The 15,838-nt window shown below is 44.9% G+C and overlaps 1 protein-coding gene across 3 annotated transcripts in view; it reads right to left on the bottom strand.

Annotated features, from left to right (window-relative positions):
* The window catches only part of OPHN1 (oligophrenin 1), a 124,590-nt gene extending 119,677 nt beyond the window's left edge, over positions 1 to 4,913 (bottom strand). The window contains exons 1-2 of one of the 3 annotated variants that reach the window (XM_035113211.3): positions 4,580 to 4,913; positions 3,730 to 3,888 (exon numbers count right to left, since the gene is read on the bottom strand). In XM_035113211.3, the coding sequence (XP_034969102.2) occupies positions 3,730 to 3,883 (154 nt within the window). In that variant the 5' untranslated portion in view covers positions 3,884 to 3,888; positions 4,580 to 4,913. The remainder of the gene's footprint in view (positions 1 to 3,729; positions 3,889 to 4,579) is intronic. The other 2 variants (XM_088664700.1, XM_088664701.1) reach the window with 2 other exon arrangements.
* Positions 4,914 to 15,838: the final 10,925 nt, after the last annotated feature.

Here is a 15,838-nt window from a genome sequence, read left to right as displayed (position 1 = left end):
GACACCCTTGTCCTCTGCAGCTACTCAAAAATATAAAAAAGCATGTTCAGTGCGCAGTACAGCAGTCTATGCTTCTGAATAACAAGGCTCAATGAAGCATCTACATACAGCTTGATGCTAGATGCCTACTTTACCATAAATATCCCCACATGAAAACTGCTAGGTTTTGGAGGACCACTTACATCATTTTTCTGCCTTTATGATTTTTAATTATATTTTTGGTGTTATTGTTTTTTACTTATTCCATAGAAAGAATTCAAACTGCAATACAATAAAAGAAATAAAAGACCCAATGATATATTATTAAAAATCAATGTATTTAAAGTGCCATCTTCTGTCTTCAACCACTAATCCAGGAATGCCACGGACCACCTGAAAAAGGCTTGCATTTTGGAAACCCTGGGCATCAAGTCCCCCAAAAGGCACCTCTTTATAAAGAATTTCAGAAGCCCCATCTGTGCCCAACTTGCTCCATTAGGAAGCCAATGGGGTTCTGCTAAACTGCATATAAATATGTAACATTATTTTGTCTCCAAGGGCAGTGGGGAAAGATCAGATCAAGGATGGGCTATGGAGATGACCGAGCAGACTGGGGCTGAGGGATGCTATATTCAAAAACATCTGGAGGGCACCAGGTTGAGGAAAGGTGCAGCAATTCTATGTTATCCAAGCTTGGAAAGTTCAACTGGTGAGAGAACCTCTGCAAGTCATAGAATCAGTGCTTATTTTCAGGGGATATGCAAGGGTACACAGTACTAGCACCTCTTTATTGTTGTTAAAAAGTGTGGCACTTACTGTAATAGCTTCATTGTGAGTAGCAGCACTTATTTTTCTAGGGGGAAAAGCACTGCAAAGAATCATAGAATCAAAGAATTGTAGAGTTGAAAAGGACACTGAAGGACATCCAGTCCAACCCCCTTCAGTGCAGGAACCTCAACTAGCTCATCCATGACAAATGACCATCCAACCTCTGATTTAAAACCTCCAAGGAAGGAGAGTCCATTGCCTCCCGAGGGAGCCTGTCCCACTGTCCCACTACTCTTACTGTCAGAAAGTTCTTCCTAAGGTTTAGTTGGAATCTCCTTTCTTGTACATTGAAGCCATTGGTTCGGGTCCTACATTCCAGAGGGGGAGAAAACAAGCTTCTTCCATCTTTCATGTGACAGCTGTTCAGATATTTGAGGATGGCTATCCTATCTCCTCTCTGTCTTTTCTTCTCTAGGCTAAGCATACCCAGCTCCATCCTCAATTCCTCATCAGGCTTGGTTTCAAAACCCTCTTATCTTGGTCACCTTTCATCTTGTCAATATCCTCCTGGACATAGTACTCCAGGTGTGGCCTGACCAAGGCAGAATTGAGCAGTACTGTGACTTCCCTTGATTGGGACACTACTTCTGCTGATGCAGCCCAGAATAGCAAAAGCTTTTCTTGTGTGGCATCACACTGTTGACTCATGTTCAGTTTGTGGTCTACCAGGACCCCTAGATTCTTTTCACATGTACTACTGGCATTCCCCATCTTATCTTTGTGTAGCTGGGGAGTGATGTTTGCAGTGTGGGGTTCCTCAGAGGTTGATTTTTTTCATGCATGCTTTTTAACATCTACACAGGAAACTCCTGAGTAGGAGCATGTTGTCAAATCATTGATATGACAGCCACCTTCAAATATCTGAAGGGCTGTCCCTTGGAAGATGGAGTAAGCTGGTTTTCTGTTGCTCAGAGGGGAGGATCCAAACCAATGGATTCAAATGGCAACAAAAAGGAGATCCTGACTAAGACTGGGGTAAAAAGGAGCACTCCTGACCTGCCCATTGCTTTAAATTGACCTCACCTGCTTTATAGGAATTTGGGACAACCTGTGTCCTTACATAAGCTAATGTTAAGTTGGAGTTCTTGTTATTAAGACACCCAGAAGAAGAATTCAAGAATTCAACAACGTCCATACGCGTTTCAATTGTGGGGGTGATCCCTACTCATGAGTCAAAGAGGAAATTATAACAAACAACAATCCATTCAATTGCATATATTCTAACAAAAGTACCAACTCAAACAAGGTTACAACTCAGTAATACGGAACAATAATGAAAATAATAGTCTTGAGAAAGAATTCATATACGTCCATAGGCATGTATGAAGTCTGAAGTCAATTGTTGAAGAAGTGTGGACAGGTTTCTTGCTTATTCAACACAATGTACTATGAGCAATTTCTGGAGAACATTTTGCACATTTCCCTTTCCATGCATTGAAATATACATGCATCTTCCTACCCAAAGGGCGGGGGAGGGGGAGGAAGAGTGCTAGTTTTTTTTTTCTCCGTGGAATGCAAACTCTAAGGAACTGCACCTTACAAATCTCGAGAAGCAGCCCCGCTTAAACCTGGAGCCAGTAGAAATAGGGCCTCCCTGTGGAGCCTGCTCCCTACAGAGACCTCCTGCAACTCAAGAGGAAGCAGAGATGGTGGGTGGCAGCAGGATTTTAAAAAGCAACTTTTACTGTTCAGTGCGTGGAGATGTTTTGCCTAGGACTGAGTCAGCATGCAATTTTTCTGGGTGTGTTTGGAAAGTGTTTGTTCCTGGTTCATTTAAATCATATTTTGTGTCATAAACTGCTCTGAGAGCCTCAGTAACCGGATGTCTTTTAGGGAGCATCCATGAGGCCTCTTTCTGCAAGGTCAATATTGCTTGCAAGAGAACATGCAGAGCTCCTCTGGCAATCGAAACTCTTCTGATTCACAATTCAATATCCTCAGCACTATGCAAGGGACACCTAAACAAACACAAGGAAGTCAACACCAGCCTTAATCTACCTCTTAGTACATTTAAAGACCAAAAAGACCAATCTGTACTATGCATTCAAAGCAGTATCATCCCACATTAACTCCCAGAGCTACAATTCCTTGAGTTCCCTAGGAAGAGAGATCGATCATTAAACCACACTGGGAACTGTAGCTCTGGGGAGGGGAATAGGGGTCTCGTAACACCCCTCAGCACAGTTCCCAGGATTCTCTGAGAAAAGCAATGTCTGCTTTAAAGTGGGATGACAGTGCTCTAAATGTATAGTGCAGACAGGGTCAATGACACACACACTCAAGGCAGTGATGCATTTAATCCTGATGAAAACAAAAGCAGCTGAAAACTGGGGAGGACAGTCAAATTTTTGGGGGGGGGAGGGGAGAGAAAAATCAACGCTGCAAGGAGAAATGCCCATCCCCATCCCAACAAATGCAAAGACACTCAGAAACCATGTCTCTCTGTCTCTCACACACACAATGACGGGAGCCAATACAAATTGCTGGGGTTCCTGGGGCCTAAATATCATGCAAATGTTTTATGTAATTCTTAGCAAAATATATTTTTCGTGCTCGGTGCGTGCACAATTCTGAATAATGAACTATGCATTTCTGACCTTCTGTGAAGATTTGCTCCTGTGCTTTGACAATCTGACAGTGCAGTCTCATCTTATGATATGCGGCCGCATTTGTCGGTTTTCTAAAGAAAACCCTGTGTGAATGCAACGAAATGGTTGTGTGATCCTCAACAAATACTGCTATTATTATACTTACTATTAAGACATAAAAATGAGGCGGTGCATTATTTTATACCCAGTGCAAATGTTTTTAGCTGGGTCGCCCTTGCTAGGAAGCAGGGGGGGGGGAATCAACTGGGCCTGAACCTGCTCCTGTGGCCTTTTCCCCCACACACATACAGGTGGGTTTTCATGCTCTCCTTACTTTTGATGGCGCTGATGAGAGCATTCCCATCTTTGATGACGTCCTTGATGAACTTGTTGGTCCTCTCCAGCTCCTGCTCATAACATTTGAGCCTTTCTCTGAAGTCAGGGCTGTCCAGGTAACAATCACTGAACTCCAGTGGAGGGTGCCCCATGGTTCCTTTTTTGATGGGGGGGGAGAGGAGAAGAAGAGGGTGGGAGGAAGGGTAATAAAGGGTAGAGTCATGCTTCTATTTTGCAAAGAGAGAAGAAAGCCCAACCTCCCCACCCCCACCCCGCAATCCTCCCTTTATAATCACAGCCTTGTTGAGGGAAGACGTCAGACGGGGTGGGAGGGGGGCAGCCCAGCTAGGGCGCTCCTTAAACCACCGGGGGTGAGGGGAATCCAGGGGCTGAACGGCGGCTGCTCATCACCAACGGCAATAGCGGAGGAAGGAAAGAGAGGGGCGGAACGGCAGGGCGCCCTCCAGCGGGCGGGCCACAGGGTGCGCCGCGGGTGGCGCGCGGCCTGCAGGGCTTCCCAGCCGCTGCATCCCTCCCGGCCGCAAGCGGGCCCAGCACCGTTGGAAAAAACACTGCGGGATGCACCTCCGGGAGGGCACCTAGGCTAGAAGGGACACCAGAGAGAGGTGCAGCTGCCGTGCGCCGGCCTGCAGGCTTCCAGCAGCGCTGGGCTGGCCGGGAGGGATGCATTTGCTCCGGCGGCGCGCCCCGTCCTCATGGTGTGTGTATGGGGGGGGGGGAGTTGCGCGCACACCCACCCCAGGCGCCGGCAAGGGTTGCTACGCCGGTGCCACCGCCCTCCGCACGGACGCAAGAAAAAAGATTTGGGGGCAAATGGATGAAACTACCTGGAGAAATCTGGCGTGACGCCGACTTGAAGCCGCATCAGCGAGGAGCCGGCTGGCCCTTCTCTTCCCTTCTTCCACGGCTGCTTGGGCTTCCGCGCCGGCTCTGAATGGACCCAGTTGGAGGTGGAGCAGGCGACCGCAGAAGCACTATCCAGCCCGGCGCGCAGCTGCAAGTCCCCTCCCACTAGCGCCAGAGACGGGCTGGGCTTTGTTCGCCTGCCTGCCTCCTTCCGTACCCGCCCAGCGCCTCGCCCTCCTATCGCTCCGCCTGTCCTCCCCTTAAAGGCGCAGCCCGGGGGCTTCGCGGGGCTTCTCCACCGTCGCTTCCCGCATTGCAGGGGGTTGGGCTAGTAGAGTTCACTTGGGACCCCTTCCGACTTTGCAACTCTGCGGTTCATTGGAGGCGGTGGGAAATACTGTACTCCAGGGGGCAGGGCTGGGTGGTGGTTAGAGAGCCGGACTAGGAGGACCGGCGTTCAAGGGGGCTGAGCCAAAGATTTTGCGGGAAAGGCTGTCTGTAGGCGCACTTGCTCCCCCAGAGACATGCGAGCTTAGGTACCGCACACCGGCTTGCCTGCCCTCTTTCCTGGCCAAATGAATGAGTTGTGAGCAGGTATTTCTTGCCTATGAAATTGGGAGCAGAAAAGCGAGCCTGCCGCCTCTTCACCTGCAGAGATGTAACCACCCATTTTTAGAAATTGTTTTAGAAGAATCGGTGCCTGAGTTTATATTTGGGTTTTCCTCTTCCCTCCCCTTCCCTTTCCCCGTGCCCTGCTTTGTTTGGGTTTTAGGTTATAAACCTGTGGGCGGGGAGAGGGACTCTCTTGTCCTGATCAGCCGAAGATGCTCCAAATGAACGGACGGAACGAATGAATCCCTCTTTAGCCTTTAAGATCACTGGGTCACAGTGCAGCTCTCAGGGTTATTGTGGGTATTAAATGAAGAATCGCTCATTGGAGGAAAAAGTTGGATATAAATGCAATAAATAAGTAAATAGGGTGAGAGAAGTCTCTTTTTTAATGGAGTAACAAACTTGGTGGGTCAGGAGAATTCTGTGGGCATAGTGCAGTGGTTTTCAAGCAGTGTGTTGTGGTACCCTGGGGTGCCTTGAATGATGGTCAGGGGTGCCGTGGGCAACCCTGGCCTCTGTCCCTCTTTCCTTCCCTCCCTCCTCTGATGCCTTCTCCTGTCTCTGCCTCCCAAAGGTTTGCACAGCTGTTTATTGCAGCATCCCTGGCTATAAGCTCTGCAGGTGAATAGTGCCTCTGGGAGGCACCTCTCTTTGGAGCAGGGGGCGGAGATTGGTGGCTCAGAGACCAGGGATGGCAGCAGTGGCTGCCCCGGGGACTCCCAAGAAGAGGGGAGAGGAGAGGAAGCTGAGAAAACACTCCTCAGGGGAGGGTGTTAAACAGGGCCGTCTTGCTCGGGCGCCCCCGCCCCGTTTGTTTCCGCTCAGCTTCGTCGCGCAGCACCCTCCTACCGACCCGGCGCCCCGTGCCACCCAGCCTACCCCTAGAGCCAGCCCTGGTGTTCAAAAAAGGGTGAGAGGCTGAGGCTGCCAACTCTGCAGGTAAGGGGTGACATAATTGGGCTCCTGAGCCCCACAGGAGTGCCGCAGAAAAAATGTAGTTGGTCAAGGGAGCCGTGGTCTCAAAAAGGTTCAAAATCTCTGACATAGTGTATCTTGATTTCAGTAATGCTTTTTTGACAAAGGTCCCCATGATACTATTGGAATGAAGGTGGTAAAATGTGGGTTGAACGAGGTGGTGGGTTGAAGTGGATTTGTAGCTGGTTGGTTGAGGGACTGAGCCCAAATAGTACTCATAAATGGTTCCTTGTCATCCTGGGGGAAAGTGACAAGTGTGGTGCTGCAGGGTTTTGTCCTGGGCCCGTTGTTGTTCAACATCTTTATAAATGACTTGGATGAAGGAATTGAGGGGATGCTCATCAGATTTGCAGAGGACACCAAACTTGGAGGGGTAACTAACCCTGTAGATTAGAAGACAGAATCAGAATTCAAGATGACCTTAACTGTTTGGAGAACTGGGCTCAAGCTAACAAAATTATTTTCAGTAGGGACAAATGTAAGAAAACCTCCTTTTGGGTCTTCAACAGCAGCATCCTGCAGAGGTTAAGGGGGGGGGTCTGTTTTCCTATGAGATGCTCCTGCAACACGAAATAATCTGGTCCCAATGATTCCTGGCCGCCTTCTCAGGAGCAAAAAGGGTTAAAACTAAGATCTAGCTGCGAAAGAGGAGGAATCCCTTTCTAACGCCACCTCCACCACTTTTAAGGCTGCAAAAAAGCTTCGCTACCGGGGGGGGGGGGGAGGGAGGGAGGGAGAGAGAGAGAGAGAGAGAGAGAGAGAGAGAGAGAGAGAGAGAGAGAGAGAGAGAGAGAGAGAGAGAGAGAGAGAGAGAGAGAGAGAGAGAGAGAGAGAGAGAGAGAGAGAGAGAGAGAGAGAGAGAGAGAGAGAGAGAGAGAGAGAGAGAGAGGAACCCTCTGGAGGTGAAAATGCAAACAGCTGGTCGGGACACGACACGCCCACTCAACCTCTGCATGTAATACTGCGCGCAAGGGCGAGTGGGAGTTGTAGTTTTTTTGGTAACTTTCAAGCTCCTTGACTTCATGATCTTACTGGGGGGGGGGGGGAGACCTTTAGACGGCCGCGTGCCTCTCCACAATAACATCTTGGGATTCCCCCACCCCCACACACACACCCTTCTTTAGAAAACAAGAAAATGACAAAGCTGCTGAACACACTTTCTTCCCGCTTCACGTTAATCTGTTTTGACAATTGCCTCATCAGGAATGAAATTCCTACCGGTCTCTCCCCAGCCCCGCCTCTCCTACCAGCTGGGGAGCAAAAACAGAGTTCTGCTTGCTCCAGAATGTGGGAGGAGAGGGTGTGAAAGGGTCCGGGCTGTGCATCTTTCCTCTATCGAGTTCACTACTGAATCAGGGTTCACATTGTTGTTGTTTAGTCGTGACCCCATGGACCAGAGCACGCCAGGCACTCCTGTCTTCCACTGCCTCCTGCAGTTTGGTCAAACTCATGTTGGTAGCTTCGAGAACACTGTCCAACCATCTCATCCTCTGTCGTCCCCTTCTCCTTGTGCCCTCCATCTTTCCCAACATCAGGGTCTTTTCCAGGGAGCCTTCTCTTCTCATGAGGTGGTCAAAGTATTGGAGCCTCAGCTTCAGGATCTGTCTTTCCATGAGCACTCTGGGCTGATTTCCTTAAGAATGGATAGATTTGATCTTCTTGCAGTCCACGGGACTCTCAAGAGTCTCCTCCAGCACCATAATTCAAAAGCATCAATTCTTTGGCGATCAGCCTTCTTTATGGTGCAGCTCTCACTTCCATACATCACTACTGGGAAAACCATAGCTTTAACTATAGCTTTAACTAACCATAGCTTTAACCTTTGTCGGCAAGGTGATGTCTCTGCTTTTTAAGATGCTGTCTAGGTTTGTCATTGCTTTTATCCCAAGAAGCAGGCATCTTTTAATTTTGTGACTGCTGTCACCATCTGCAGTGGTCATGGACCCTAAGAAAGTAAAATCTCTCACTGCCTCCATTTCTTCCCCTTCTATTTAAAGCCAGGAGGTGATGGGACCAGTGGTCATGATCTTAATTTTTTTGATGTTGTGCTTCAGACCATATTTTGTGCTCTGCTCTTTAACCCTCTTTCACCCTCATCAAAAGGTTCTTTAATTCATCCTCACTTTCTGCCATCAAGGTTGTGTCATCAGCATAAATGATAATCCTGTGGATGTTTCCTCCAGATTAATACCTGCTGTGTTCAGCAGGGGTTATTCCCAAGGGAGGCTATATAGGGTTGCACGTTTATAGAGCGTATAAAATTATGCATGGCATGGAGACAATGGGAATGAAAGAAGTTTTCTTCCTACTCTCATAACATTCAAACTCATAGACAGCCAATGAAGATAAGCATTTCCTTCCACAGGAGGCAGTGATGGCCACCAACCATAGCTGTAAAGTTCTCCCCTTTTTTAAGGGAAAGTCCCTTATGCTGAATAGGCTTCCTTGCGAGAAAAGGGAAATCTTGACAGCTATGCCACCAACTTGAATGGCTTTAAAAGGGATTGGACAAATGAATGGAGGAGCACAAGGCTATCAGCGGCTACTGGCCATGATGGCTTTGATCCGCTTCCATAGGATACAGTACTGCAGTTTATGGGCAAGCAGGGTCTGAGCACAAGGACACTCCCCCTCCAACCACTAATACTCAGTAGCATTACAGCTGTGACGTGTTTGTTTCTTGTTTTTTTAAAGAAATGTTCTGTTGTATTTTGCTTCTCCAATCAGGCCAATTGAAGGGTTAACCCAGTCTCCCGGGTGACTGACAGCAACATTCCACTGGAGGAGGGACTGCCGAGGGTTTAAATATGATGTGCAGCGGTTGAGGGTTTTTTTGTGTGTGGGAGCTCAGGTGGTTGTGGAGAAGGTAGATTTAGAGTAGATGAAGTAGTTGATAGGTATTCTGTTATTTGATTACCAAGAACAATACCTGTGAAATTAAGTTTGTACCAATGATACCAGAAAGCAACCATTAAGATTCAAGCCAATAAATACCGGTATCCATCGTTAAAGTGTCATACTAGTAATCGTCTATTTCATTTTCCAGCTAAGGTATCCAGGAACCCAGTTGGTGGGGAACTCTTTTAAACTCTCAAAACTGCCTTTTAGTGCAGAAAGGTTAGTTTGTGGCTGAGAGTGCACCAGGAAAAGGGGGGGCTAAAGGAGGAGACTTTTATATGCCTGTTGTCTTTGAGATTCCCATGGACTGCAAGAAGATCAAACCTATCCATTCTGAAGGAAATCAGCCCTGAGTGCTCACTGGAAGGACAGGTCCTGAAGCTGAGGCTCCAATACTTCGGCCACCTCATGAGAAGAGAAGAATCCTTGGAAAAGACCCTGATGTTGGGAAAGATTGAGGGCACTAGGAGAAGGGGATGACAGAGGACGAGATGGTTGGACAGTGTTCTCAAAGCTACGAACATGAGTTTGACCAAACTGCGGAGGCAGTGCAAGACAGGAGTGCCTGGCGTGCTATGGTCCATGGGGTCACGAAGAGTCGGACACGACTAAACGACTAAACAACAACAAAAGGAGGAGACAGGTTCTGGATGGTAACAAAGTTACCTCAGGAAGGAGGCTAGCTTTACAGTAAGGGAGTTTCTAGTGAAGTGAAACCCTTATCTGAGTACACATAGGAACAGTCTTACTTATAGCCCCAAGTCTATATAGGTAACTGGCCACATTTTGTGCTGGAAGAGAACTTTCATTTTATCTTTAAACCCCATGCGTTATAGGGGGTTTACAGGGACACTAAAGGGGATAGTGGAAGGTGTACTTTACCCCAGGATATCCACGTTGGTTCTTTTATAATTTGAGAAGTTGGTTGTAAATTAAGACGGAAAGTAAAGGACTTTTGTCACAACAGCCTCCAACTGTGGAGGCAGAGCATAGCCACTGTGGCTCTTCGTTTTTATAATGTGCAGGTCCTGAGTCTTAGCAATGTGCTTTCATGTGCTATTTGGGTGCATTTATGAGTTTGAGCTGATGCCTGATAACTTTTTCTAGAGTTAATCCTCCTCCATTAAAAACTAACTTTGCTTTGCTTTTGAACCAGTTCCCATAAGAATACAATTCTTAAGCATAGCAAGCAGCTTTATCTGCAAAAAGACAAAACTCGCCATCAACAGCTGGTCCATTCACCAATTGTTTCAGTTGGGTTTTGGTTGGGCGAAAATGTTTTCTCTGCATGGAGGCTTTTAACTCTGGGCTTCTGCAGTTGGCCTCAGATATCTGGCCAATCTTCCTTGCTGTTTCCACTGGAGACGTATGTCCCTGGCATTGGGAACCAGTGTGCATTATAAAATGAGAAGTTTTGGAGATTACAGACTGTTTGCTTCACTCAGGCCCTGCAAAACTCAGCTCAGTTGGTTCTTTCAATCTCACTTCACTATTCTCTGCAATTATTGCAGCTTCAGAAATCAGCTAGAGTCATTTCCCTACCCCACTGTTCTGCGTGGAAATATGCACAATGGCAGGTATCCCACCCACTCACCCCACCCCCAGTTTTAACAACAAAACAAGCAACCAAAATAAAATGTTGATAACCTTTCCCTCCCTTTTTGTTGTAGGTTACATACAGATTGATCCAACCAAGAAGGTGGGAAACCCAAGAAACTTTTAAGTTAAAATAAAGAACTCCCTTAAGAGGAAGGCCTTTATTGAAGGCAGAGGTATTAACTGTTGACTCTTTATTGTTTTTAAAATTGGGCCTTGTCTTATACACAGGTAGTGCTTAGGAGTGTTTTCTTAATTTGGAGTCTCCAAAATGGGGAGTCTTATACATGGAAAAATACGGTAATTAAACAACAGCAAAATATTGGATTTTGAATAAATGTGCAATGAATTGTTACTGCTTTCAATTTTATTGTGTTATTGCCTTCCTTAGTAGGTTGTTCAAAGTGCCATTCTGAAGAATGCTTCTCATAATCTGGTAATCTGGTGGGGGGGGCAGACACTGGGGATAAATTTATGGAACCAAGGGGGCAGAGCCCCCCCCCCCCAAATTGGGAACCATTGGCTTAGCACTAAGAATTCTCTGTAATAAAATATATGGGTTGTCTCAATTCAGTAGTCTTCCCATTCATGCTCATTTCCTATTCCTAAAAACATAGTCTGCATGGTTATTGTAACCACAAAATAATTATACAAAGCCTAACAGCTTTTCATGCCAAAAGTTTTGACTGTTATGTCTTCCCTGGAATTGCAAGCCACTTGGAACCATCTGCCAAGGTAGAACGTCAGACAAAACTCCTTTGTTTACAAATCTATAAGATTCTTTTTTTCCAGCTGAGAAAAGAGGAAGTAAACTGGTTGACATGAATATCCTCTTTCTGAAAGTGAGTTTGAATTTACTGCTCATGGGCTTTGGAGGCTGACAGGGTGGACACAAGCCAAACAGGATACTTTGCAAGAGCTGAGCCAGATCTCAGAGATACACAATAGCACTGCTGAATTGCAGCAGTCCCAACCAGATGTAACCTCTGCTGTCCCATTCATCGCCACATGAAAAAAAAATCACGTCCAAGGGCACAATTCTATACAGAACAACTGCAAAAAGTGCTGAAAAGCACATGACTATAACAACAATATATTAATAATACAAGGAAATTTATATCAAGTTGACAAAATACCAATTACAATTGCAATGCAAAACAAAAAAATTCCCTCAGTAGCACCTTAAAGACCAACTAAGTTTATATTTTGGTATGAGCTTTTCGTGTGCATGCACACTTCTTCGTATCTGAAGAAGTGTGCATGCACACGAAAGCTCATACCAAAATATAAACTTAGTTGGTCTTTAAGGTGCTACTGAGGGAATTTTTTTGTTTTGCTTCGACTCAGACCAACACGGCTACCTACCTGTAATTGCAATGTAGTGCAATCACATCTTGTGCGCAATTAACTTGGGTGTGAGGTACTGGTAGTTTAGGTTGAGAGTGACTGTCTCACACGGTCACACTCAGTGGGCTTCAGGACTTGAGTGGGAGGAGTTGAACCTTAGTCTCTCTCAGAACCTAGTCCAACACTCTAACCACAGCACCACACCGGCACAGTCTTGTGCAGTTGTATCATGTCCCAACCACTGCTTGCCCTTTTCTTCTGAGTTAGTGCCTAACAATTATAGTATTTAATAAGAACTCAAATATAAATTTTTATTTTTATTTTAAAAAGTCTATCTGATTAATATGTGCATTCTCTCTTAATTAGCCAACTGATTTTGTTTAAAAAAGCTGAATCTCTACTACATTGCTCTGCTGTTGCATGGACATCCTTGCAATTGCCTCTATTCACAAGTATTTTATGTTGCAAATCTTTTTTTTAAAAAAAACTAACCCCGGTTTAGTTAGAGGTGAACATCTGTCTCTAGCTCTATTTCCCAGTCACACAGGCTTCTAGTCAAAGGCTGTAGTAGTAGGGCACCCTCTGGTGGTTAAAAAGAATAATCTCTTTTAAAAAAAAATATTTATTGAGATTTTCAACTTGAAATTACATTCACTTCATCACATCACATCATAATACCATATAGGAAAAAAGGGGAAAAAAGAAAAGAAAAATAGAGCAAAAAACTGGAAAAATTCCAGAAGAAAAAAGAAAAAAGAGATAGAATCAAAAAGAAAAATAAATAAATCCAATCTTATATTAATAACTCTATCATAACTTCGACTTCCCCGTTCTCCCTTCCTGAGTCTAGTTATATTCCATCTTAGCAATTTTCATATTTATACAATTCCAAAACTATCAATTTAAATCTTAGAATAATAACTTGAATAAAACCCTTTAATCCAAATAATAGACAACTTATTCCCTCTAATTACTCCCTTTGGCCTATTAATTTTCACTAAAAATAGTCTACCTTATCCATTCTGACAATTCTAATACCTCACTTCTAAGCTAATTTAATTTCTAATTCCCCCTCCTTCTCCCGGATGACATTTCCCTGGATATCCCGACCAGCTCCTATATACAGTCCAGTTTCAAACCATTTAATCCGTCCTTTAATTACAATAGCTATCAACCCACTCCGTCTCTCGACCACTCCAGCCCACTCCCCTCTCTCTAACAGCTCTTCTGCCAGCCCCACTCCAGTTTTTCCTTTTTCTTGTCCCCCCATTTAGCATGTCCTTCGCCTGGTTCTTGCCTCCCTTCTCTCACTAAGGAGGTTCAAATCCAGGCCACCTCTTTGTTCATTGTCACAGCTTGGTTATTTTTACCAAGAACCTGCTTTCCCTCTCTCACTGGGAGAAGCAGTTCCTGGTCTTCCACGCACATTGGAGCTAAAAAGAATAATCTCCTTGGCATAATCTAAAAATTATCAATTTGCATAAAAAAGAAGGAAGGAAGAATGATCAAGCAGAATTTGCAGAGACAACTACCGGTATTTATGGTATTTATCAGTGTATTGCATTTGCATCCCACCTCCGCCCCCCCAAGCTTGTCCCCATTTCATCCTCGCAACAACCATGTGAGGTAAGTTAGGATTACTAGTCTAATGGCTGGGTGGGGGATTCGAACCCTGGTCTTGCAGTCCTGGTCTTAAACTCTAACCACTAGTTCACCACTGGCTAAAACTGATTGAGAAAAACCATTTCATGCATGGGCACTAGGGTGATGACTTTTTCATTTCTTTTCCACAAAAATTATTTCCTGTAGCACAAATGGATGAACTTTTGCCTATTAATGACTAAAATGAGGTATATTCCATTGAAATATTTAAAAAGGTTACGCACAAACCGTTTTTAATTTTTTTGTATGCCGTTTTACCATTTCATAAAATTGTATTAACAATTCTATATATTTCTATATATATTTCGTATCAAATTTGGACACAACACCACATTCCACAATGGGCAGTGTTCTTAATAACATAGGGTATACAAATGTCACACCTGCGCAAGGTAAAAGCTCCTTTTTGGGACCTCAAAACTCAGCCAGCAGACCCTGCCGGACATGCTGGGAAAAGAACCTACAGGAGAGGTAGCAAAACATCGTCCACTAGCGGCGTCTATACTGTTACTGCAGCTTTAAAAAGCTTCCGTGTGTGTTTGATGACCCTATATAATGTTGTATATATGTGACTCTAAAGCTTGGGTTCAATTTCATATCTGCTTACAGTGACTTCGAAAGTGGTCAAAAATCTGATAAATAAAATTTTTGAAATCATTTTGTGCGTGAGGTTTTTTTTAATCAAATCTATTTGAAAGTAAGCTTTTATCTAATCTTGAATGAAAGCTCATCAAATTATGATACAGGTAAATGAGGTTGTAAAAAAGTCATCACCCTAATGGGCACGTTGGGCATGGCGTGAAGAGTGCAGGGTTAACTTTGCTTCTCCTCCTTGCCTCCTTCACATATACAGACAATTAAGATTCGGCAGAGTGGCAGATGTTGTGGGGCAGCGAGTCATGGCAAGATACTAGAGGGCAGAGATGAATTTGTCATGTGCCCCGTAAGCCATGTGCCCCAAAGCGACCCTGCTGCTCTCAGGTGCCAGGGAATAAGGCACTGATCCCATTTCCAGTGTTTAGGCAAGGTTCAGTTGCCTGCCTGCGCAGCATCTGGACCTGGAATGTGTTGGGGGATGCAATCATGTCCTTTGCCTCAGATGGCAAAATGTCCTGGGCTGGTCTTTGGTTTGATTTTATTGTCACAGTGACCTTGCAGAGGCAATTAAGTTGTGAGGCATGTGGTTTGATTTTGTAACACTCAGTAAACTGAATGAACCCTGACCAGTTTTGCTCAAATCTGTTATACGATTGGATCTGTTCTTTAATATGTGAATAGTTGGTTACTGTTGGCATCATTGCATAAGAACATCAGAAGAACTTGCTGGATCAGGCCAGGAGAGGCCCACCTAGTCCAGCATCTTGTTCTCACGGGGGCCAATCGGATGCCCCAGAAGGAAACCTGCCAGCACGAGAGCAACTCGCCTACTCCTGTGGCTTTCAGCAACTGGCATTCAGAAGCATCACTAACTCTGACCATGGACCCAGAGCTTGGCCATTATGGCTACCAGCCATTGACAGCCTTCTCATGAAAATTCCCCAATCCTCTTTTAAAGCTTATTCGCATTAGCTAATGTTTCAGATGCTTGTGGAATTTTGAGTAGTATCTAAATATCAGGCCCATGACAATCATATGCAACATTTTCTCAGCATCTTTTAGCTGGAATTTATTTTTCAGCTAAGAGTAGGATCCAAAGGAAGATTAAGATTTGCTTCTTCTTTTTTCAATATACGCACATTAAACTTTAACAACCAACTCATAGGTGCCAAGGTGTCTTCAGCCCTCCTCCCAATAAAATATTTGAGGGGGCTGGCCCCACCCCGAAGTTGATGGCAATTGTCATTCAAATGGTGTGTATGTGCCATGTCATGTGATCAGTTATGTGGGGGCGTGGCTTACCTGGGTCACCCCAATATTTTATTCAAATTGGCACTCCTGCATCAGCTAACAGAACATATCCCTCTAATCTGAGTTGTGAATGTGCATTTATGTAGTTTATATTATGGTACTGTTTTTTGTTTTGGTTTTTTTTTGTATAAATTTTTTTGGGGGGGGGAATTAAGGAATAATTGAGAAGCAGTGAGCCTCCTAGCTGGGATTTGAACCTGGGATCCCCCACATTCAAGCCTAAAACTAAAAAAGCTCCTATT

The sequence above is a fragment of the Zootoca vivipara genome, chromosome Z2 (genome assembly GCF_965207765.1).
Source record: "Zootoca vivipara chromosome Z2, rZooViv2.hap1.1, whole genome shotgun sequence".
In the NCBI taxonomy this organism is placed as follows: domain Eukaryota; kingdom Metazoa; phylum Chordata; class Lepidosauria; order Squamata; family Lacertidae; genus Zootoca; species Zootoca vivipara.
Note: the sequence above shows the minus strand (reverse complement) of the source record. Positions and strands in the feature narration are given on the sequence as shown.